Here is a 25,278-nt window from a genome sequence, read left to right as displayed (position 1 = left end):
TTCCTAGAAATCTTTCTGACAGGTGACTCATTGGACAGTGTTCCGCAGATGGTTCTCCGGATTGGTTCACTCATTCCCCATTGTCCGCCCACCTGCCATTCGATCCGCCCTTTTTGGTCTGGTTACTTTCGTGTTGTACTAAGCATGGTTCTCTGGATCGGTTCATTCATTGGCGCGCAGGGTCGAAGAGGCTGGGTGCCAGGACAAATCCGAAACAATTGCCTAGAATGAAGTAAGTCGCCGTTCTGTCCAAGGCATGTGAAGTCGAGCCCAGCCTCTACTTACATTCTGGTCAGTGTATGAGTGGTGGAGACAAACCACCTGTTGCTTGGAGAAGGAGGTCGCCGTGGGATCACTTTAGGTTGAAAGTGGGTTGCGTCCTCGTACTTCCAATAAATCTAAAAAGAGGCCGACGCTCTTACCCCACCCCCCCCCCCCGAAAAAGCGGTGGTTAAAACAAAAGTAGATATATTTGTGGCACACAGCATGTTCCGAAAACTCGCTTTATTTACTGCTACAACAACGCTATGTATCGTGGGACGTGACGCTACATAAATCGTGATCAATAAGTAAAGGGTCAGAGATTCTAAAAACGCACCGTTATTGGAAACAAAGCAACAAATAATTCCACAAAGCAAAGCTGTTTACTTTCTTCCTTTTCCAGTCGGATAAACTCTGATATTGGCTGAAACTATTCAAGCCTTTTTAGTCGGATATCTCCTCTGCTATTTTTAGTACCGATGATTATTGTTGAGGAGGATATTATACCAGCCTCTTACGTGCCATTGGTCGAGTAGCTCGGCGCGGCTATTGACGGTGACTATATGGATTTGTTCGTGGAGGTACCTGATTTGTTGAGAAGGGAACCAAAATACCACAAATGCCAAATTCACCAGGTTATAAAAATGTTTTTGTCTGATTTGCTCTCAGACAAAGACCTCCTGATTGGTATGCAATGTGGAGACACTTGACTATTATCCGCGAGCACGTGAATTATTATGCGCTCAGGTATACAATACAATAAGTGTGCATAGCAGTGCGTTACTATTTTAGTCGGCTAGGTAATTACCATTACATTCGGCTTAGCGGGGAAATACGTGTGCAGTTGAGTTAACAAAATTACTACAATAACAATAACAGAGCCGATTGAATTAACACTATGCTCAAAAGTTGGGGACAAAATAGTCCACATTTATGTGGATAATAAGTTTACTTTGTATTCGTCCAGGATAGATTGACATGGTCTCATACGCCTCTTTATGTTTATATACTTTGTATTATAATGTACTTCATATTTCAATCTTTAGCATAGTAGTACCCAAAAAGGTAAATACACAAATGAACAACTATCTTGTGACAACCAATTACATCCGAACACTACCATTTTTCTGACACTAATTAACAGTTTACAAAAAGAACGAAATGAAGAGACAAAAAAAGCTAAAATAATATGGGCCTACAACACCACATCCACAACTAAACTTTAACATCGATACCAAGAAACATACATTATACCAATACTTATATCCCTTATGGGGAATTACCAAACTATACACCAAAACATCAACAAACAAACAAGTCAAAATAATTACACTTAAAAGAAGTTTAAAGGGCATGGACAAAAAGAAACAAATGGCAAAACACAGATATAAAAAAAATTGAGACTCAAATAAAAGGAGAAACAAACAAATAAAGACTCAAAGAAAAAAACAATCAAAATAATAAAAGTTTAGAATGTTATAAATGTTATGAATCTTTGGAGCTTAAGATCCTCATTCATTTTAAATACAATTCCCAATCCAACTATACAAAGTGATTATAACCTCTGTCCCTCCGAATACGCCTCTCTTAATATGTATGCATAAGGTACGACGTCAATCTAACCCAAAACAAAGCTATGGGCGCAGCCACTGCAAGTGATGGCGGACGTGCGCCATAGCCGATCATTTTGGGGTAGAATTATGACGTCATGCATAAATATTAACGCCATTGGACCCTTTCGGTAAACAGTGTTGTCCAAGGGCCACACTTTGTGTACCACAATTTATATATCAAATAACAAACCTGTGAAAGTTTAGGCTCAATCGGTCATCGGAGTCGGGAGAAAACAACGGAAAAACCCACCCTTGTTTCCGCGCGTTTCGCCGTGTCATGACATGTGTTTAAAATAAATCCGTAATTCTCGTTAACGAGAATTTATATTGTTTTGCTGTTTTCTCAACAAGTAAAGCATTTCATGGAATAATATTTCAAGAGAAGTCTTTCACCATTGCCTTCTGTAAACACTGTAAGTTATTTGTAAATCTGTGAACTTTTTTTTCTGAACCGAAAGGGTCCATAAAAATATTTGTGTAAAGGAGCTTCATCATCTAGCGGGGTGCCGCGCTAAGCGCGGCATCCCGCTAGTTATTATTATTAAAAGAATATCAATTTATTCATGACTCCAATGTTTTTAGAAACTTTACCTGCCAATGACATTTATATGCTTGTTCCAAGAAAGGTTTTCGTCAATGTATTCCTAGGAATTTAGTATGCTTTATAGCATGGATAGCAGTTATCAACACAGGACCACATGCTCCTTTTAGTTGTATTGCTTATAGTACTGATAGTTTTATCTGGTGGTGGACTTTGCACCTTCTGTAACTATAGTAATAATATAGGTCGCGGTTGTCCCATCCCCGCGTCCCGCCCGTACACACTGAACTGAGGTTGTAAATCTGCGTGCAGTGCATCGAACTAAAGATAGCCCTAGCGACTTGTGAAGCTAGCTAGCTGTGCACATTCTGTGAACAGATCGACGATTTGGTCAAGAACCGGCTCTGCGAATCTGAAACAATTAAACCCTCTCAAGATGAAAATGGAAGAGACGAGTGGTAGCCACGCATTCCAATTGAAGGTAAGTTTTCGTGGTTGTCCTCTGATTGACATTATTTTAACCAGTTGAACCCAGTTTAATAACTGGGGACAACTGGTTCCTGAATAGTGACCAAACTTGCCATTTTCCATATTGACAACTGGTTTGGACTTGGGTTAACTGTGTTCAACTAGAAGTAAACCAGTTGGTTTCTGTCCATTTTCCATATTAAACCAACTGGTTTTCAACTGGTTTTCAACTGGTTTTCAACTACTACTAGCTCCAGTTAAACCCAGTTTTAACTATAAGTAGGGACTGCACATGAATTTTGGGAATTATGTTTTGTTGTTTCAAACTTGCCTTTCTGGAAAGAGTGATTGATTCTGATTAAAGATCCCTTTGAATGGGGTCAATAGGTTACCTGGTTGCGAAGTTATGACCTTTTGAATGTTTTTTAATTATGGCAATTATGTAGCCATTTCCCAATGCATTCAACTGTTTTGTTTTAGCCTAATTTTGATTGTTTACAACTAGTTTTCATAGTAAACAAAGTAGTAAACAAAATAAAATTGATATAACTTCTAAACTATAAGTCATAAGACCTCCATATTTGTTATACTGGCTACTAATTAGTTGGTCATCATGATCACATATTAACGTAATCTTTTGCCCAAATGGTCGTTGCCATGGTAACGACAAGACCAAATTGTTTATTTGTTATGAGTTTACGACCATTTTAAGGTATGCCAGTGAGATTTTAAATTTATAGATTTTGTGTAAACACCTATTTATTTCATTGACTCAAATATAAGAAACATAGGATGCTCCATATTCGTTATATTTCTTGTTTAATTTGTTTACCTCATTTATTTTTGTTTATTTTGGGAAAAACACAGTAAACAAAGTAGTAAACAAAATCAAATTGATTTAACTTCTAAAGTATAAGTCCAAAGACCTCCATTTTTTTTATACAGGCTGCTAATTAGTTGTTCATCATGATCACATATTAACGTAATCTTTTGCGCAAATGGTCGTTGCCATGGTAACGACAAGACCAAGATGTTTATTTGTTGTGAGTTTACGACCATTTTAAGGTATGCCAGTGAGATTTTAAATTTATAGATTTTGTGTAAACACCTATTTATTTCATTGACTCAAATATAACAAACTCAGGACACTCCATATTTGATATACTACTTGTTTTATTTGTTTACCTCATTTAATATTGTGTATTTTTAAATGAAACAAGTAAACAAAGTAGTAAACAAATTGAATTGCATATAAATGTTGAAGTATACATCTAAAAATCACCAAGTTTAGTTGTGGTATTACAAACTGTTTGTACTATCAATATTAAACCAACTTGCTCCTCTTCTGATATAGCTTATTGCCATAAAAACAGTGGTAACCCACTGGGCAATTTGTTACCGATTACCGAGATTACCGGATATTACCGGTAATATCAGCCCAAAATTTGACTAAGACCAAATATTACCAATATTACCATGTTATTACCCAAATGATATTACCTGTGTTATAATGAAAGTGTTATAAATTCCTATATATTTGATATTTTGAGGATAAGGATAACATATGAATGATCCTCGAGGCCAATGGTCTGTTTCTGATGAGGAAAACAATTGGAAAATGGTGCACCATCGTACCACAATTTCCAAGTCCAAAATATTACCGTTATCACCCTATTGAAACCGACATTTTACCCAGTTACAACAGGGTGATGAGAAGTAATATCGGTAATATTGAATGGCTGAATTGGTTATAACATTGCGAACTTGAGTAATAACAGTAAACTCCCCGCGAAATGTTGAAGTCCAAAGTATTACCGTTATCACCCTGTTGAAACCGACATTTTACCCAGTTACAACAGGGTGATGAGAAGTAATATCGGTAATGTTGAATAGCTGAATTGGTTATAACATTGCGAACTTGAGTAATAACAGTAAACTCCCCGCGAAATGTTGAAGTCCAAAGTATTACCGTTATCACCCTGTTGAAACCGACATTTTACCCAGTTACAACAGGGTGATGAGAAGTAATATCGGTAATAATGAATGGCTGAATTGGTTATAACATTGCGAAATTGAGTAATAACAGTAAACTCCCCGCGAAATGTTGAAGTCCAAAATATTACCGTTATCACCCTGTTGAAACCAAAATTTTACCCAGTTACAACAGGGTGATGAGAAGTAATATCGGTAATAATGAATGGCTGAATTGGTTATAACATTGCGAACTTGAGTAATAACAGTAAACTCCCCGCGAAATGTTGAAGTCCAAAATATTACCGTTATCACCCTATTGAAACCGACATTTTATCCAGTTACAACAGGGTGATGAGAAGTAATATCGGTAATGTTGAATGGCTGAATTTGTTATAACATTGTGAACTTGAGTAATAACAGTAAACTCCCCGCGAAATGTTGAAGTCCAAAATATTACCGTTATCACCCTGTTGAAACCGACATTTTACCCAGTTACAACAGGGTGATGAGAAGTAATTTCGGTAAGGTTTAATGGCAGAATTGGTTATTACATTGCGAACTTGAGTAATAACAGTAAACTCCCCGCAAAATGTTGAAGTCCAAAGCATTACCGTTATCACCCTGTAGAAACCGACATTTTACCCAGTTACAACAGGGTGATGAGAAGTAATATCGGTAATAATGAATGGCTGAATTGGTTATAACATTGCGAACTTGAGTAATAACAGTAAACTCCCCGCGAAATGTTGAAGTCCAAAATATTAGTGTTATTACTCTGTTGAAACCGACATTTTACCGAGTTACAACAGGGTGATGAGAAGTAATATCGGTAAGGTTTAATGGCAGAATTGGTTATTACATTGCCAACTTGAGTAATAACAGTAAACTCCCAGCGAAATGTTAAAGTCCAAAATGTTACTGTTATCACCCTGTTGAAACCGACATTTTACCCAGTTACAACAGGGTGATGAGAAGTAATATCGGTAATAATGAATGGCTGAACTGGTTATAACATTGCGAACTTGAGTAATAACAGTAAACTCCCCGCGAAATGTTGAAGTCCAAAATATTTCCGTTATCACCCTGTTGAAACCGACATTTTACCGAGTTACAACATGGTGATGAGAAGTAAGTAGTTTGGGTAACGTTTAAAGGAATAATTAAACCAACTAATAGACAAAAGCCCCATCCACCAACTGTACTAAAACACTATAATTAAAATGTAACGATGATAGTGATACAATTGAACGACATTTTAGAAACAGAGAGTTAAAGAATTAAAAGTAAACTATTAAATGAATAGGAATTTAACCAAGTAATGCTATAAAATACAAAGGAATACAAAACATAGATAGGTAATAAGAAACGTTTGGACTAGACATGAGACGGTGAGAAGGATTTAGAGGTTATAGGCCTACTGATGCAACTCATGTCGCTTTCAACAGGTTTGGACTTCAACATTTCGCTGCAGATTGCTGTAAGTTTACTGTTATTACTCAAGTTGGCAATGTTATAACCAATTCTGCCATGAAATTCTACATTGTTTGTAATTGTAAATATTGTTATTTAACTATGTGTTGTTTTGGTAGGATTTTTTCTAATGTTATAAATGTTTCTCACGTTCTTGTTTGATAAATTACTGTCTTTGCTGTAGCATAATAATTATTGTCTCTTTACATGTAGTGCATCATATTGATGTAGTCACTAACTAAATATTGATGAGTGGTGGCGCTTTTTGTTTTTGGTCACTCTTGTGTGACCTGACCTTGACCTTTTGCCCCCTGGTGGGTGCTGCCAGGCCAGTAGGGGGTCACCACTCCTGCACCATCTTTAACAGGTAAGCACCAACCAATTTTTAGTAGGATTTTTATCTCTAAATATCATTAAGCATCCAGAGTAGTTGGGACCCATCCTTTAGTTATATTATTCATGAAAGGTCCTGGATCATTGTCATTATAATTTGTATTGTTATGCTCTTTGGAAAAAGGGTGATTTTTGAGTAAGAAAAGTTAGGAAAGTGAAAGTTATTATTGTGTATTAATCTGCATTGTGTAACACATTTTGTGAAGTCACATGTATGAGCCAAGTTATGCACATGACCCCATTGGGACTATGCATTGGAATTCGGGAGAAGTTAATTTGAAGATAATTAAGGGAAGATATTTGAGATTAGTAGTAATTAAGATGACTTTGTCATACCTTTACTTATTACCGACAAACTTTTGGCATTTTTGGGGGGTATTAACTATTATGTAAGTGTGAATTGTGTGTGTGTGTGAAGGTGTTTTTCCTGTGTAGCGCTAACAAAAGTACAGTGTCAGTGAGCTCATGCCTTTTGTCATCTATTGTTGGGTTTATATCTGTGTGACATTGTCATAATAATGGTTTTAAGAGATTTGTAGATTCAAAGTCATGATTTGATATTATGTGGTTTAAATTAAAGTGTTTAGATTAGAATTGAATGAGGTAGTTTTTGAGTAAGGAAATAGACCACGCAGGATGGAAATGTGTAACAATCAGATTTAGTCCTCATGTAATGTCAGTGTAGAGTCGACATATCCAAGGTGTTTACTTTATTGATTATTGGCAGTGACTTTTACTAGACTTAAGTAGTGATCTATATGTGATAGGGTCACACAATTCCGAAGTTAGCTGGTTGTATTTTCAATTGTATTTTAGGAATTGCCCCCGATCAAGGTATAGTTTATTATTTACTTCATTTTTTATGGTAATTACGTATACGTGTTTACTAAATCAGCTTTCTCTACGTTATTTTATACCTCTCCTGCACAATCTTCAACAGACTTGTGCAGGATAGGTCCCTCATGCCACCCGCCTTAAAATACGAATTTTGCGTCCAAACTAAATATTGTAGTGCCTTCGCCCCCTTACAGTAACAAGACATATTTTAAAAGAGAGCCATACCGCTGTGTTGTTGGACAAGGCCTAGCCTATCGCGTGAATCTGCCTCATTGAATTGCGTGAGGAAAATAATTTTCCTGAAGACTTGATCCAGCCTGCATGAATCCTGATGTCATTTTTTTGCGGATTTGATCGGAAAACCAACTTTGAGACTTTTCCAAAAAAATTTCTGATTATTTTTAAAGAAATTTATAATAAAACAAATTTGGGCGTTATACTTGTAGACCTACATTTTTTTCAAAGATTTCTAGACATGTTCATGTCAGGATTTGTACAACTAGATTTCCAGATACAGTACATATACATTTCATTATTGTTAAAGAATATACATTGTAAATTAATTACTTCATAATGCAAAACTCATGCAATATAATATTGCAGACTTATAGGAAAGCATATAAGAAAGGTATAGGAAAGCATATTGTGACCATTGGCATGACCGGTTGATGCCTATGATATTTAACTTATATTGTCATGTGTACATATGTAACAATTTCTCATGTCAGTTTTAGATTGGGTTGGTAAATTGTCCTCCATTTCCCCCACATTTTCAGGTTCCCTTGGTGGAGTTGTGCTGTACTTGCCTGTGGTTTTCTTGTGTGCAATATGCCTACTTTTGGTAAGTAATGATTACCCTTGTATTTCTTGACCAGCAAGGAACCATTTTGGCAGGGCCAACTCTTCATAATTTTTTCAATTACTTTATTTATGAAATCACTGCCAAAACAATGTGGATTTAAGAGAAAATAAAATTAAGAATTTGTCACCGAAAATTTTTGGATTTTGACACCCCCCACCCCCAAACAGGGAAAAAAAGTTGCATTTTGTAACTTTAAGAACACTTAATTAATTACTTGGCGCGGACCGATTCCCCTTCTTTTTATGTGTGCAATGTCTCATTTGAAAGATGATAACAAATACAATGCTACAAAATTATAAATTCAATTAAAAAACAAATTAATTTTCAGGGTGACACACCAACTTAGGCATAGACCAATTCGTAAAGAAGCTGTAATGGATGAGGACGAATATATCCGGAAGGAAAAGCGGCGTGAACAGAAAGCAAAATGGGCCAAGAAGAAAAGAGATGCACTGAGAATTGTTTCTGTCCTAGAAGAAGTGAGGAGAAGGCCAATCTGTGCTGATGCCCCTGGAACTAGTGCTCCCGGCCCCTCTAATCCTGTCAATGGTGTATCCAGTCCAGTAAACCCTGATTCAAGTGATGGCACTTCTGATGAAGAGGGCAGTACTGATCATGCCGTACATGTGGTAGTTGATGAAGATACTCCTGGTCCCGTGAGCCCTGGTTACGACACTCCGGGTCCTGCGAGCCCTGGTTACGACACTCCCGGTCCCAGGAGCCCCGGTTACGACACTCCTGATCCCTTGAGCCCTGGTTACGATGATCCAAGTCCTGCAAGCCCTGGTTACGACAATCTCGGTCCTGCTAGCCCTGGTTATGACGATCCCGGTCCTGCGAGCCCTGGTTACGACACTCCAGGTCCCGCGAGCCCCGGTTACGACACTCCCGATCCCTTTTGCCCTGGTTACGATGATCCCAGTCCTGCGAGCCCTGGTTACGACAATCTCGGTCCTGCTAGCCCTAGTTACGACGATCCTGGTCCTGCGAGCCCTGGTCACGGCGATCCAGGTCCTGCGAGTCCTGGTTACGATGATCCCGGTCCTGTGAGCCCTGGTTACGGCGATCCCGGTTCTGCGAGCCCTGGTTACGACGATCCTGGTCCTGCGAGCCCTGGTTACGACGATCCCGGTCGTGCGAGCCCTGGTTCTGACACTTCCGGTCCTGCGAGCCCTGGTTACGACGATCCCGGTCCTGCGAGCCCTGGTTCCGTGAGCCCTGGTTACAATACACATGATGGCAGTTCTGATGAAGAGGCTGATGACAATCGTGTTGTGTATGTCAAGGAGGTTGATGTTGAAGAAGCAGCGACTGAGGCCGAGTTCTTCAAGAGGTCATTGCGTGAATTGTTTGGGAGAACATCACTTTCACGGACTGAGCAGCAGTACCTACTCGGGCTTTTCAACCGTGCTGGTGTCCAGGGTTTGCCAAAGGATCCGCGCACTCTACTTTGCACACCAGGCTCTGTTAACATAAATCCATCCTACTTTGGTGTAGAGTACCACTGGTTTGGCATTGATGACCAGTTAACACGTGCTCTGGACTATTTGGTTCGCCCACTTCGTCTTGATGAAGAGATCAAACTTATGATTGGGGTCGATGGTGTACTGATTTTTGATTCGTCAAACGTTAACTCGTGGCCAGTACTGGTGTCTGTAGAGAATGACCAGTCACTGAACAAAATCTTTCCATTATGTGCAACAATGGGTGGCAAGCCAAGCTGTGTGTCATATGTGCACCAGTGCGTCGATGAGTTGTCTAGTCTACTCCGCAATGGCTTCGTTTACAGGGGCAACCACCACCAAGTGTGTCTAATGTGTATAGTATGCGATGCACCAGCCCGGGCCTTAATGAAAAGCATCATGGGACACATGGCTGGACATTCTTGTGAGCGCTGCCGAGCCAAAGCAATCAAGGTGGATGGTAGGATGGTGTTCTACAGGACTGAGAATTTTGACCTGCAAAGTGACGACACATTCCGCAGGAAAGACTACACTGACCATCATAATTCTCGCTGCATCGACAGCCCATGGCTGAACATTCCAGGCTTTGACATGATACATGGGTTTGCATTGGATTACATGCACATGGTCTGCCTCGGTGTGGTTAAGCGTCTTACAGATTTCTGGATGAACAGGCAATTTAATCGGACAGCCTTTCATCTAGACCAGGTTGCAGTGGCTGACATTAACAGGAAATTAATGAGGATGAAGGTAACAATGCCATTCAACTTAAACCAAGGTCACTGGAAAAGATCAGTAGATATAAGGCTACTGAATACAGGACACTTCTGCTGTACACTGGCCCAGTTGCCTTCAAAGGTGTCCTGAGGCCTACTTACTACAATCATTTTCTTCTCTTGTCAGTGGCCATCGGTCTTTTAGTGAGTGAGAGGACAGCTCGTCTGCAGATAGATTATGCGAGGGATTTGTTGACTCTGTTTGTAAAGAAAGCGTTTAGGCTCTACGGCGATACTTTTGTTGTATACAATGTACACCATCTCCTACATTTGGCAGACGTCGCTGAGAAGCATGGAAGTTTGGAAAACTGTTCAGCTTTTAAGTTTGAAAACTTTCTCGGCCAGCTAAAAAAGAAGGTTAGGCCTGGTCACAAGCCTCTCGTGCAGCTGGCAAAGCGGCTCAGGGAAAACCCCATAAAATCAAATACATGGAAACAGGAAAAACTTAGCGTAAAAGCCCCGAACAATGTATATCTGACTGCTACTGGGGAAATTATTGAACTTGCTGAGAAGGCTGATGATGGCACCTACATCTACCGTCGATACACACGGTTACGGCCTGCTGTCGCTGCCCCAGTGGACACCACCTTGGTGGGATTCCTTGAGTGCCCCAATGGGAACTTGTTCCTCTCATTCCCAACAGACATGGGTGACACCAAGATAGTTGCCAAAGTATGGAAGCATACAGTTCCTGGGGTCAACCGAGTGTTGTTTATGGTTCTAAATCACTGCTCTGCTTTCGCACATAACACTTAGCTGGATATCGACTGGATTGACTCTTGACCCCGACTGCCTTCAATTCTTAAAAATACATGTAGTCACTTTTGTTTTGAGGCTTAATGCATAAACATGGAGGGTCAAATGATATATATACAGGTTTGTTAAAGAATGTTCTGCTCTTTTATTCACTTTAACTCCCACAGTTTTGAAGTGTGTGCTTAAACAAAAGGGACGGCTAAAAAGTTTGTGGGCTAACACTAACTTAACGGTGCGTTTGCACATTTTTGATGGATTATACACATGGATGTACATATGTTGAACATTAAGGCACAATAATGAATCTGTCAATTTAAATTACTTGCAAGTGTGAAATTGGATGGTTCCTTTCCAGAAGTCTTGAGTGGGGCCGTTTTTAGTAAATGTTTATTGTTTTTCATGTTTTTTGGTTTATTTCCTTTTTGGCAGGCTGTAATCCCGACGAGAGCTGGACGCTTGTCAAGTACCTGCTAGATGCAACATATGACCTCATCCCGTTCCACTGGGTCCGAAAGAGGCATGGTGAAGACTGCCAACGTGCCTGGTTCCCAGTTAAAGGGACGGTTAAGGCGCCAGAGTACACTCGACTCAAGGAAACCTGTGCAAAGGCTCCCAGTTCTAATATTGCTGAATGGCTCAAGGTTACTGTTTTAGTAAGCCAAGGTACGTTTTTTTATATCATTGTTACAAAACTTTTCTCAAATTTGGAATGCCTGTTTGCCAATTTCTTTCATGTTACTTTCAATTATAATTTGTTGCTTAGCAATAACTGACTATGAAGTCGGCCAGTCCCTTCTCAGAGAACGCCTTGATGTCTCATCTTCATCAGATGCTCCTCAAAAGGATACACAGCGACCATGTCGTGTACGCGCTAGGCCAATGCGGTTAGCTGAAGAGAACAACGCGGACAGCGACCATAATTGGAGCTCTGATTCTGACGAGCACTCGTCTAATTCTGAAGAGCTTGACACCATCCAGTCAAAGAGTAAGCCCTAGACAATTTAAGAATTTTACTGTTGGAATCAGTCATTTCAGGAGAATTTTTGGTGGCACTGAGGCATTAAAATTGACATGATATTCACACGCACAACTGTCTGTTGTAATTAATATCAGTGTTTGAATTTCGCGATTATTGGAGAGGAGATCAAACTTATTTATTTGTTCCATTCCAACTCAAAAATTGAGAACCAGAAAGTAAAGCTGTAATATTTACAAATATACATGTAGTTATAATATCGGAGAAATAATCTTGTTTTAAACTCTCCTACACAGATTGCCCCTGCATTTATATCTCGTGCGCGTACATAGCATGAGCAACAAAAAACAGTCAAAGACCAATTTAAGAAGGTATATTGCATATTAGTTTTGGAATATTATAAAATCACTTCTTAAAGTCAGTGATCTACCATGTAAACATTATTTCGTTCAAATTGAAGCATTGAAACGGACGCTACGCTTCATCAAACTCAGGGGATGAAAATCGCATTGGGCAACCTTCCTTGAAAGTGAGACAGCGCAGTTGAGAGAAACACACACATACGCATGTGGGTGTTTGATCTAATTGCGTTTGGCCCATCTTTTGTGTGTTTCAACTGCGCTGTCTCATTTTCAAGTGAAGTGGCCCAAGGCAATTTTCATCCTCTGATTTTGATGAAGTATAGCGTCCGTTCCAGTGCTTCGATTTGAACGAAATCAAGTTGATAAGGTAGATTGATTATCTGACTTTAAGAGGTGATTTTAAAATAATTCCAAAACTTGCGTGCAATACATGTGTACCTTTATTAATTGGTCTTTGACTGTGGTGCACCCTGTACAGTATGTACAAGAGGCACATTCAGGTGGATTTTAAGGAAACTTGAAACTTGTTCGTGTTATTAAGAGTTTGTAATTTACAAAAATTGAACCTTATAGTCAGTTTCCCGCCCAGTCAATTCTTTGTTCAACTTTAAAACCGCCAAAATTGAATCTAGTCAGTTTTTGTGATTAAGCTGACAATTTGATATTAAAAAGCCGTATCCTTTCACAGTGATAACCTACTACTGCTTCCCAAGTTGCAGCATTGCTAATGCAGCATGTATCTAGTGATCCTTGGTCACACAGTATGTATAGGTGTCATGGCTTCTGACTAGCAGCCTGAGCACAAAGATGACAGACAATTTGGGACACTACCAACATAGGGCTGAATAGCTCAGTTGGTAGAGCTCTGGTATGGTAAGCCGGAGGTGGCAGGTTCGAGTCCAGCCCCAGTCAATTCTTTGTTCAACTTTAAAATCGCCAAAATTGTACCTATAGTCATTCCCTTGTTGGGGGTTTATTTGACAGTTCGTAGTTTGGATACATGTACAGAATGCATTTTACAATTGAGGGAAGGACCTCTGTTAAATAATTATATAATCATTAATACTGAGACAGTTTAGCCATTGTCGGTCGAGCCATGACATGACTGGTCATAAACGGTTTAGAAAGCACCGGCTAGCTGGTCATGTATCTGTTCCCATGTGTGTAACATTCGATGTTTGCGCAGCTAGTGCCAATGATTCCAGATTCACTCTGTCCTTTATAACTTGTCGCATTGTGTGTTACATCAGCAGAACGCATGCGCCACCATACTTGCCTGTTTAGTGTGTGAGTTCAAGGTCATGTACATGTAGTTTTTTCTTTCTTTGGACCATATTTTAAAAGTATAAGTTTGTTTTGTAAATAAATGGTTAAAAAATTATTTATAAAAAAATAATGTGTGCAGAGTGTTTCCTTTGTTATAGCCAGGCGGATACGTATGTTTAGTTATTACCATGGGCACATGCCACAGGTAATATCTGTAATAATGGTCTTAAATATCAATCGGTACTGTGGGTAAAAACGGATCAACATCCGAAAATATCGGTTACATTATCCCTGGTAACATTGGGTAAATGGGGGTAACATCGGGTGGTAATAACATGGCAATGCAGGAAATATCGGTTACATTATCCCTGGTAATATTGGGTAAATGGGGGTAACATCGGGTGGTAATAACATGGCAATGCAGGAAATATCGGTTACATTATCCCTGGTAATATTGGGTAAATGGGGTAATATTGGTTACATTATCCCTGGTAATATTGGGTAAATGGGGTAATATCGGTTACATTATCCCTGGTAATATTGGGTAAATGGGGTAATATCGGTTACATTATCCCTGGTAATATTGGGTAAATGGGGTAATATCGGTTACATTATCCCTGGTAATATTGGGTAAATGGGGTAATATCGGTTACATTATCCCTAGTAATATTGGGTAAACAGGGTAATATCGTGTGGTAATAACATGGCAATGCAGGAAATATCGGTTACATTATCCTTGGTAATATTGGGTAAATGGGGTAATATCGGTTACATTCCCTGGTAATATTGGGTAAATGGGGGTAATATTGGATGGTAATAACATGGCAATGCCGGAAATATCGGTTACATTATCCCTGGTAATATTGGGTAAATGGGGTAATATCGGTTACATTATCCCTGGTAATATTGGGTAAATGGGGGTAATATTGGTTACATTATCCTTGGTAATATTGGGTAAATGGGGGTAATATTGGTTACATTATCCCTGGTAATATTGGGTAAATGGGGTAATGCCGGAAATATCGGTAGTATATCCCTGGTAATATTGGGTAAATAGGGTAATAACGGGTTGCAACGGGGAAAGATTGGTCTACTATTTCCCCGTTATTACCCACTGGTATGATGTTACCCGGTAATAACTTCCGTTATTACTCGTTACAACCCGGGTAATATCGGGTAAAATGCCCAGTGGGAAATAACAATAAACAAAGTAGTAAACAGAGTAGTACACAAATTGAACGACATATAACTTTTAAAGTACAAGCCCGAAAACCACCAAGTTTAGTAGTTGTACTATCAAATGTTTACACTTTAAATATGAAACTAAATCATTTTTCTTCTAGCTATTATGAGGATCAACTTAAGACTATTTCAGTCTCTTTTCATGTCAGTCTTACTGTATGGTTGTGAGACATGGAACATCAATGAACACGACAACAAGAAACTAGACACATTTCAATTCAAATGTTTGAGAAGGATACTGCAAATCAGATGACCTTATGTTATATCCAATGATGACATACTCAGGAAAACCAAATTGAAAAAGATAAGTGAAGAAGTAAAACAAAGGAGGTGGAAATGGATCGGCCATGTTCTACGAATAGACGATAACTGCCACTGCATGACAGCACTAACATGGCTTCCAGAAGGTAGGCGTAAAGTAGGGCGCCCAAAAGCAAAATGGCGACGAACAGTGGAGAAAGAAAGACACTGGGATGGAAATCTTGGAACGAAGCCAAGACTATAGCCAGGGACAGGGTGCACTGGAGAAGAATACTTGCAGTCTGAAGAGGATAGGTGAGGTGGTGATAGCTATTGCCATGAAACATTGGTAAATAAGGTGCTTGTTCAATGTGATAATTATACAAAGTGTCACAAATGTTCTTTTGTAAACATTGACTTTGTACGTATTCCTATTAAAGCAGCATTCCGAAAATAAACATCCACTGTTGTCATTTGTTATTGATGTATTATTTGAAATTGCCTATCAAAATAAATCACACTATTTACAAGGTAGACAATAGTTTGTGTACTGCTGATTATATCAAAATAGACAATGACTTGTCCTTGTAGTCATCTACTAAACGCAGAGAATACACTTTTGGATCATCATTATATTTTATGTTGAACCAAGAAGGGAATCCTGGCACTTGGCTAATCACCTTTCCAATGTAGCTTTGGTCTCCCTCCTCTGTGGTCCATATATGTTTTACTGTCTTACCAACTAAAAGAGGAATGGTTAGGATATCGTTGTCTGGTGTTTTTTGAACTGAAACAGACTCGGCAACACTCTTTGCAGCATTAATTAGTTTAACAAGATGAGATTTTACATCAGCCATTGGTTTGTTTACTCTCTTTTTTGAACCCTGAGTAGTTGTTGTAAAAGTAAAACCTTTATCCCCGTCCATATATTGGTTTAAAACTTCCCTTCGAAATCTAATTTGTTTTTTGATAGTTTCAAATTTCTTATTGTCACTATCCTGAGAATTTAGATACTCATCAACCTGCTCATTAGTCTGGAATAGCCCTGTGTCGACAATATCATTAGTGAGATTTTCTTTTTTATTCAGAGCTCGCTGACGACTTTCAGCCATAGCTTTAGCTGAAGCCTCTTGTTTGGATTTCCAGTATTCATTGATTTTGTCTTGTCTGGCTTTTGCCACAGATTTTGATTTACTTCTTTGTGATTTAACAAGATTGACCAATTCTTCCAGCTCCGCCTCTGTCTTACCATCTATAAATGCACCTGTTTTGTTGAAGGTGTACATTACCTGTGCCTCATTTGCAGCAGCACTTGCATTTGGTCTTTTTTTCGTTAAAAAATCAAAATATCCAAAAACACGCTCTGGCAGTTTGTTATGAAGAGGCACAGATATTGTTGCCTGTCTCTTTTCTTGATCATCTTTAATCATGTCAAATTCCCCACCTGGTAAATAATTAACACATACACGTTTAAATAATTGTAGCAATGTGAGCAATGTGTGCTGTAGCATGGATAAAACAATTTCATCATATGGCCCTGGACTTAACACTGCCTCATACACTTCATCTTTTTCGATGTATACATCATCAAAAAAATTGATTCGACCATACGCGAAGTCTGCAAGTCTGTCTGCGTCTTGTGTCACTTTTTCTAGAAATTGAACCAGGCCTGTGTATATTTCGCACAAATCTAAAATATGGCCATCCTTTTCAGTTACTCGCCACAATGGAGCACTGATGGCCTTATTAACGATGCCCAAGACCTTGCATCCTGCAACATACAATGGTTCTTTGGCATCTGCTAATAGGGCTTTCAATAAACCATTTGTGGTCCCATGAACAGTACCCAAAAACTCCTTAATGTGATTAATCAGATAATATACCCGGCCACCAAACATAAATACAACATTAAAACGATTTCCACGAAATGGCAGAAAGAATGTCTTTGACAAGTTTACACCATGTTTATACACCTTCCAGTGCCGATGACAGCCATTCTTTTCATCACCACCACGAGACAAGGCTTTGCATGCATTTTGCACTAATCTTATGCATCCACTTGCAGTATTAAAAACATGTATGCCAAATTCAGCAGTGGCACCTACTTTCTTGCCATCTAGAAAATTACTTTCAAATGTTTTAAATGATGCTGAAACAGCATCTGCCATAGAAGTCAACAGATGAAGACCGCAAAAAAAATTGTGCATTTCTGTTAGTTTGGCTTTGGCTTCATCACTGAAATTTTCCCAATTTTCTTTATAGAGCACAAGGCATTCCTCCCTATATGTTTGCAACATTTTGTTAAATAAAGATTCTGTCGCTGCTCTGTCGGACATGGTGTTTCTGATCTGACAGAGCACTTTGTGTCCAATGTTGTTGCCTGCTTTGGCCTTCTGGCAAATATCTGTTATGTCTGTTAAGGTTTCTTTTAATGTGTCTAGTGTGTGTTGGGCCGACTTGGAAGCCATTTGTCTAAGGCCTAACAAATAGGCTTCTCCGTCCTGGTCCGTGATAGCATATGTCATAAAGATTTCGGCGTTCTTCGGAGTCTCATCAGTTTGAATTGTTGTGTCTTTATTGGTAGTCTTGTTAGCAATGGATGCGTTTTTTTTAGTGAGAGTTTCATTTGCTTTCCGTAGCTTATCAATTTCTGCTTTGTCGACGCTGACCTCAAACAGAGATTGTGGAGTACTGGATGTTGATTGTGGGGTACTGGATGTTGAAGCTTTAGGTGGTTTTGTAGAACTTGGTAGAAGATAGTCCGTCTCCTTCCAAATTTCCATCTCTTCTTCGAAGCCACTTTTGCCTTTGTTTTTGTTTTTCTTTGTGTAGGCTTGCTTTAGCTTGGTCCAGCTGTCTCGGAGTTGTCTTTGGCCCTTCTTGTCATCCTGTGACCAAGACGGATACAGCACTTTCATCCAGTCAAAAACACTAGGCCAATGTGTACCATCTCTTTCATCTTTCTTTGAGAATAGTTGCATGATATGTTTATTCTTCAAGCCATGTCCAAGGTCAGCAGCTGATGTTGTACACGTCCCATTTTTCAGTGAAGTCAGTAGGTCCTCGGAGAGTAGGGGTGTTCCAGGGCCAGGATTGGTTTCAACATCACCACATGCTGCAATATCCTCAACATACAAGTATGGAAGCAGAACGTTACCAACAAGCACCGAGAACAGGATGACACAGAAGGTGGTACTGCCCATGCCAAACACCGGAGACGATGGTGAAGAATTAACTTCTCCGGTAGCCTTAGATGAAAATGAAGGCCGCTGACGGAAGCATCCAATCCGCTGGCGCCAAGTTTCTACTGAAACCCCCATAACAACCTGAAAGTGAAAATAACTAGTTAGCATTCAAAAGAACAGTAATTAAAAGTAAGACAATCACAAAGAATATTGCAACCAAAATCGAACCAATGATTAACTACAAAATTATAAAAAAAACAAAAAAAACATGTTAAAATAAAAATTATTTTAAGTAACTTATTAACAGTTATTTATAACAACAAAAGGAAAGTTTTACACACCCTGAAACCCATTATTTGTTTAGAAAAGACGACCTTTATCAAAATTATGTCCTGACGACATTGTTAAATTTATGGCCCCCCAAAAAATCAGTCAATGCCATTCTGAAGAACCCTTTACAAAAATGAAAATCCCATTTTAGCGCTGTAAATTTCCACTTAGTCTAAAAAGTTTCTAAGTTATTTAGGTGCTAATCTTTCAATTTCAAGCATCGTATCTAAGCCTCCACCTACCCTTCTTCCTGAAAATTCAGTTTTGAGTTACTCACCTGAAAATCCGTTGAAAATAAAATGGAAGAAAAACGGTCATGCTGTCAGGTGAAGCTACCCATCATGGTGAAACAGTCGAATTGATTCACGAACATGGAAGATCGCTTGTGAAAAACTAAGAAATAAACTAAGTCTGATTTTCGGTGCCGCGCATGCGCAGCCTATGTTGCTGTCCCTAAAAATAATGTATTGTCCATTGACATGAAAAACTGTAAATAGCTAGGTAAATAGTACCAATATTGGCATTTTTTACAACTAAGGACTACAACAAATTTGGGCATAGGTTCCCCTCCCTCGGCGCAGGCCAGAAAACGCAGTTAATGCATGGAAAGTACATTTGACCAAGGTTTTTCAACCAAAATCAAAATGTATTTCCATGATTAACCACAGAATTATAAAAATAAAACAAAAAACAAAAAAAAACATGTTAATGCAAAATTATTTTAATTAACTAATTAACAGTAACTTAAAACAACAAAGGAAAGTTTGCACACCCTGAAACCCATTGTTTGTTTATCAAACTAAAATGCAGGCAACCTTTAAAAAATCATGTCAGATGTTGTCAAATTTAAGGCCCCCAAAATCGGTCAATACCGTTCTGAATATTGAAAGACCCTTTACAAAAATAAAAATCGCATCTTAGCGCTGTAAATTTTCACTCAGTCTAACAAGTTTCTAGGTTATTTCTGTGCCAATCTTTCCATTTCCAGCATCGTATTTGAGCCTCCCCCTACCCTTCTACCGAAAAATTCAGTTTTAAGTTACTCACCTCTGAAATCCGGCGAAAAAACGACCAAAATACGGTCGAATTCGAAGATTTTTGTTTTTAAATCTAGCGCTATATGTATTGTAAGCAATAGAGGCAGCTGTCAAGTGAAACTATCCCATCATGCAAGTGAAACAGTCGAATCGATTAGCGGTATCCGAAACACGGAAGATCGTGTGTGAAAAGCAAAGCCCGATTTTCGGTGGTGCGCATGCGCAGTCAGTCTATGTTGCGGTCCCTACTATAAGTATATGCCTAAGGTTCAACTGAAATTTTGACCTGGGATCGGAAGGGAGTGAAATGATTTCAATCAAGTTCCAACGATGTCTCGGATAACATCCGATCAGAAGGAGTTCGATGAGGGATTGACCTTGCCCATATTGTTAATGGGAAAAAAACCCAGACAAATGGGACATCATTTTGTAGCTGATTGTAATGTATCCCAGCCCACATCACTGTCCTGTTTTCAACCTATTATGGCTTCATCTTTGAATTTGAAAAAAATAATAATGATGCCATATGAGTGAAAATTCACTAAACTGCACTAATTAGCTAGATAGAATGCCCTTTTAGCATTGTATGTAGCACATAAATTAAACACCATGTCAAGATAACTAAACTAAGCATCCATGTGAAGTATAACCCACCTAGAGGTACCTACAGTAGCAACAACTTTCTCATAGTTGCTTGGCAAGATTATTGTTGGTAAAAAGCCGATTTGTGGACGGAAATTTGTTCAATCAGAAAACTATATTTTTGTTTAAGTTGCCTAAAGACGTTGGCAAAGCCATCACTGCATGTTACATGATGATAGAATGCCTTACTGATAACAACAACAATAGCTTCAATGATTTATGTCTGGTAAAAGCACAACAGGGTCATTAGTGAGCCATTTTGGACATAACTATTTTCCGTCCAATTTTGAGGTATTTTCTTGATACTAGTTTTTATCAATTAGTAAAATAGGACACCAGAAAGTTTAACATTTTCCCAAGGTTGTTTAGCCCAGCACTAAGTGCAATTGTTTTCATAATCGCAGATGCGCCGGTTTAAAAGTGTGACAAAGGGCTAAAAACAGCGGTCGGATGCATATTTCCGTCCACATTCCACAACTTTGTTATGTCCAAAATAATACATTTCTCTTTGTAACATGTACCCCTAGTAAAGAAATCATTCAAGTTAATAGATGAAACAAGTTGTATTGACTTGTCAATTAATAAAAATCTTCACCTGAAACAGTTACCCCTAAACTCGACGAGGGAGGTGGATTAAGAACTTCCGGTCCACATGAGTTCTGTCCGAAATAGAAGTTATGTCTGAAATGTGTCCAATGGAAGAATAAACATTTTGGGGCAAGTTTTAACACTGAAACTATGACACTTCTTGTTTTGTGTATTGAAGAATGATACTTAAAAACATAGAACCATTAGTAAGTTTTAAACTTTTTACTCCAAAATATACTGAAAAAAACCACATTTCGGACATAACTGTTATGTCCAGAATTCACTTAAATGCTTAATTTTTTTTTACGACTTAAACTTAATTTGTATGTGGGTGGGTGAATATTCATCAATTCAACTAACTAAAATAATAAATTGCCATTTGTGAAATTTAAAGTGTTTTGTTCAAAATTAACTTTTCCTTGAGTGGACATAATTATGTTCCGGACATAACTTAAAACAGTGGACATGATACAAACTGTGGGCCATAGCTCTAGTCTACATGTAGGTAATGAAAAAGATAAATTGTTAAAACTTCCACAGGAGTGTGTGTCTGGGTGGGTTTGACTTGCATTTCTGTAATAGTACGCATAAAACCTGTATTTGATGATGTACATGACAGTATACTACAACAAGCACTACTTCTGCACGCACATAGCACAATGTATACAACACTTCTGCTGCAGTGAATAGGTAAGTGATAATTTTGTTGTCTTGAAACAATCATAAGACCTAAATTTAAACTTTTTTCAAGAGATTCCTTGCATGTTTTTGTAGGCTTAGGAAACAAAGAGCAGATGTAAATTTTGTTGCAAAAGGAACCAGGTAAGATCTGTATAGACTGTTTCTGTATCTGAGATTGTGACTTAAATTGCTTATTAATTATATAAGTAAAATTAAGGTCATATTGTTATTGCTTTCCTCTTAAACCAATGTTTCTTTCATTTTTTCAAACTCAGGTTTTCAAAAAAAGGGTTACTTTGTTTGGCCAACTGGAGAGGACAAGGAGTGGAAGTCATCATGGGCATCCCTAAACATGGTGATCTCAATTCCAAACCCTATAATAATGATTCAAAGGGGCGCACCCAGGCCAAGTGGAGTGATGATGATGTGTCACAAATTTAACAAAAGCTGGCGTTATTGTAAAGCATGGGTATTTAGCTGTCATCCAGATCAACCAAAATGAAAGACAAACTGTGTTCAAGTTAAATTTGTCTGTATTTTATGATGTTATTGGCAGTTACTTTGTGTTCAAATGTCTTTTGAGTTTAAATTAGTTGTCTTTTTACCTACTTTTTACTTTGAAGATGGTTTTGACATGGTTTCACTGAAAAGGCTTTTAACTTGCTACACTCCGTAATCTGTATTAGGTAAGGCAGCTTAATGTTATTTTTTGGGAACATCTTGTAATAGTAGACCATCTGCTGTCTAGATTCGTATCGAACGAACTGCAATGCTACAATAAGAGTTATTCAAATAACTTCCCCGAGTACTCACAAAAATGGACATTGGACATGTCCGAAATATGATAAATTTCAAAGTTATGTCTATAATATAATGATATGACTGAAAGAAAGAGATCCCACATCATGATTTACAATTATTTGTGTACCAAGCCATCAGTTAAATACAAAAAAGGTGTCTCATAGTGTCGTATATCCATGTAAAACTATGTAATGTCTACAAAGAGTTATGTCCAAAATGTCCACATTGTCCAAAGTTATGTCCGAAATTGTGCACCCAAAGAAATTGTATCTTTTAAACCAAATACACTCTAAACTTCAATGATTGTAGGAATGATCAGTAGGTTAGTATGTGTAAACACAAGCATTGATATGAGACTAGGACTATTTGTTGTTCAGTTAAACTTCAAAATATGTGCGCTTGTCATGAAAAAAACCTCTGAAATTCACGCAGATAACATAATTTTTTCGTAAAACAGCCATATATATAGTACGTATTTCGGCAAAAATGTTGCAGAGCATATTTGTAACAAGGTGGTAAAAACATTAGCAGTTAACATTGAAGAGGTTTTTCAAAATGGTCTTATTGTTTTGTATATTAACTGCTCACTGTTTACAAGTTGTTGAGCTTTAAGTATGTGTTGCTAAATATTCGAAATAGTTGTAGCCCCGACAATACCCAATTAATAAATTAGAACAATTGGACTATTTGACTGAGATGGAATGATTATTCTGAATCTACATATGTATTTTTAATTTTTGACCCAAATTGAACGTAGTTATGGCGGCTTAGTGAATTTTCACCCATATACTTTTTTTATAGGCCTACATTATCAACAGCCGTCGATTTCACCATGGAGGTAGTGATTTCACAATGACTCTTCCTAACTTGACGATTCCCAACCCTGCACTGTACCATGCAGACCTTTAATAAGATTAATCCTAAGTTAGGACGAGTTACTTGTCCCATCTATACCTCCATTATACCTCCATTAAATTCATGCTCGTCCTTACTCGAGTGGAGATAAGACGAGTCCTTAATTCTTTGTGAAATCGACCCCTGATACCTTAATTACCTTATTTGTTTCAAATAAGAGGTATCCTAACTTGACGATTCCCAACCCTGCACTGTACCATGCAGACCTTTAATAAGATTAATCCTAAGTTAGGACGAGTTACTTGTCCCATCTATACCTCCATTATACCTCCATTAAATTCATGCTCGTCCTTACTCGAGTGGAGATAAGACGAGTCCTTAATTCTTTGTGAAATCAACCCCTGATACCTTAATTCTTCTTCTTCTTCTTCTTCTTCTTCTTCTTCTTATCTCTGCCCGTGCAACGGCAGAGATATTGTCCTTGTGGTGGATATTCTTCTTCTTCTTCTTCTCCTTCTTCTTCTTCTTCAGCTTGCATTTGCAAAACCGTGGCCACATATTGGGCTTGGGCTTAGGCTCCGTCAGTTATTTAGAAAACATGTGCTTTTCTAACGGGGCTTCAAACAGGCAGACGAAGCCCAAGCCGAAGCCCAAGTGACATCCCAAGCTAAAGCCGCGGTTTCGTAAAAAACGGAACCAAAAATTCCAACCTCGTACCTAAAGCTTGTAAGCCGATCAGAATTGCAACGTAAAAATATAACAAGGTTGTTTTAGTCACGTGATGAGTGAATCCTCTACGCTGCGCTGCGAGACGATCACCACCGAAGCTTTTCCCCACGTTATTGCAATGGGGGATTTTCCGGTCGCAGTGTGACCTGCACCGTGAACGTTAAAAACACTCTGCCGTGGTCTGGAGCTTATTCACGGCATACGGGTTCGGTGAAAACCCGGAGAGCCAACGGATGTTAACCGTGCTAACCGTGTATGGTTGTTAGTTACATGAGCTTTAGTTTGAGTGAGGAAACTTCGCAATCGTCACCGTTAATCCATAAGTCAATAGTCATTCAATAACGGAGCATTTTTATAGAAAAATTGTTTTAAATTAGCTTATTAGCTTTTACAAATTATTCTTTTCACAGTGCATCTTAAGAAAAGGTTTTGAATGTTTTTGGAATTTATGTGAGATTCATTACCTTGCCAAATGTCTTTGCAATGAAATATGTTGTAAAACAACTGCATGATACTGTTGGTAACAGTACCAAACTTAAGTGTTTCTTAGTAAAAGTTGGACACTTGATATTAATAGTGTTATCACTTGTCCATGTAATAATAGGCAGCTGACTTTTACCTAATCAAAAAGGTACGGTGGCCCAAAAGGACATCGCATAACTGTAAACTTGTCGGCATACGTATGCCGTGAAAATATTTGGGAATATGTGCGCATGCTTACGTATGCGCTTGCGTATGGTGGGATTTCGTTAAGATATTCGCGAGTAACGTATGCGAATATGTTTGAGTTGTCGAAAATTTTATTATACTTTGTCGCATATGTTTAATTAAAATTTCTAATATATATCTGTGGATTTTTAGCATCCAGTCTGATCGCGACATCATACTTATTCGCGAATAATTTCTTGACACCGCATACGTATGCGCAAA

The 25,278-nt window shown here is 38.4% G+C and overlaps 2 protein-coding genes across 4 annotated transcripts in view; both read left to right on the top strand.

The window, feature by feature from the left end:
• The first annotated feature begins 2,658 nt into the window (after nucleotides 1-2,658).
• Nucleotides 2,659-25,278, top strand: part of LOC117304909 (harmonin-like) — a 103,725-nt gene continuing 81,105 nt past the window's right edge. For both annotated transcript variants that reach the window (XM_033789557.1, XM_033789556.1), the window contains exon 1: nucleotides 2,659-2,896. In XM_033789557.1, coding sequence (XP_033645448.1) covers nucleotides 2,852-2,896 — 45 coding nt within the window. In that variant the 5' untranslated portion in view covers nucleotides 2,659-2,851. The remainder of the gene's footprint in view (nucleotides 2,897-25,278) is intronic.
• LOC117304910 lies at nucleotides 8,329-13,825 on the top strand. Of its 2 annotated transcripts, XM_033789561.1 has the most exons (3): nucleotides 8,329-8,398; nucleotides 11,844-12,077; nucleotides 12,178-13,825. In XM_033789561.1, the coding sequence occupies exons 1-3, from the start codon at nucleotides 8,386-8,388 to the stop codon at nucleotides 12,408-12,410; spliced, it is 480 nt and encodes a 159-aa protein (XP_033645452.1). In that variant the 5' UTR covers nucleotides 8,329-8,385; the 3' UTR covers nucleotides 12,411-13,825. The 2 variants fall into 2 exon arrangements, with proteins under 2 accessions (XP_033645452.1, XP_033645450.1); XM_033789559.1 differs by lacking the exon at nucleotides 8,329-8,398 and having other exon boundaries at nucleotides 11,496-12,077.

The sequence above is a fragment of the Asterias rubens genome, chromosome 21 (assembly GCF_902459465.1).
Source record: "Asterias rubens chromosome 21, eAstRub1.3, whole genome shotgun sequence".
NCBI lineage: Eukaryota > Metazoa > Echinodermata > Asteroidea > Forcipulatida > Asteriidae > Asterias > Asterias rubens.
Note: the sequence above shows the minus strand (reverse complement) of the source record. Positions and strands in the feature narration are given on the sequence as shown.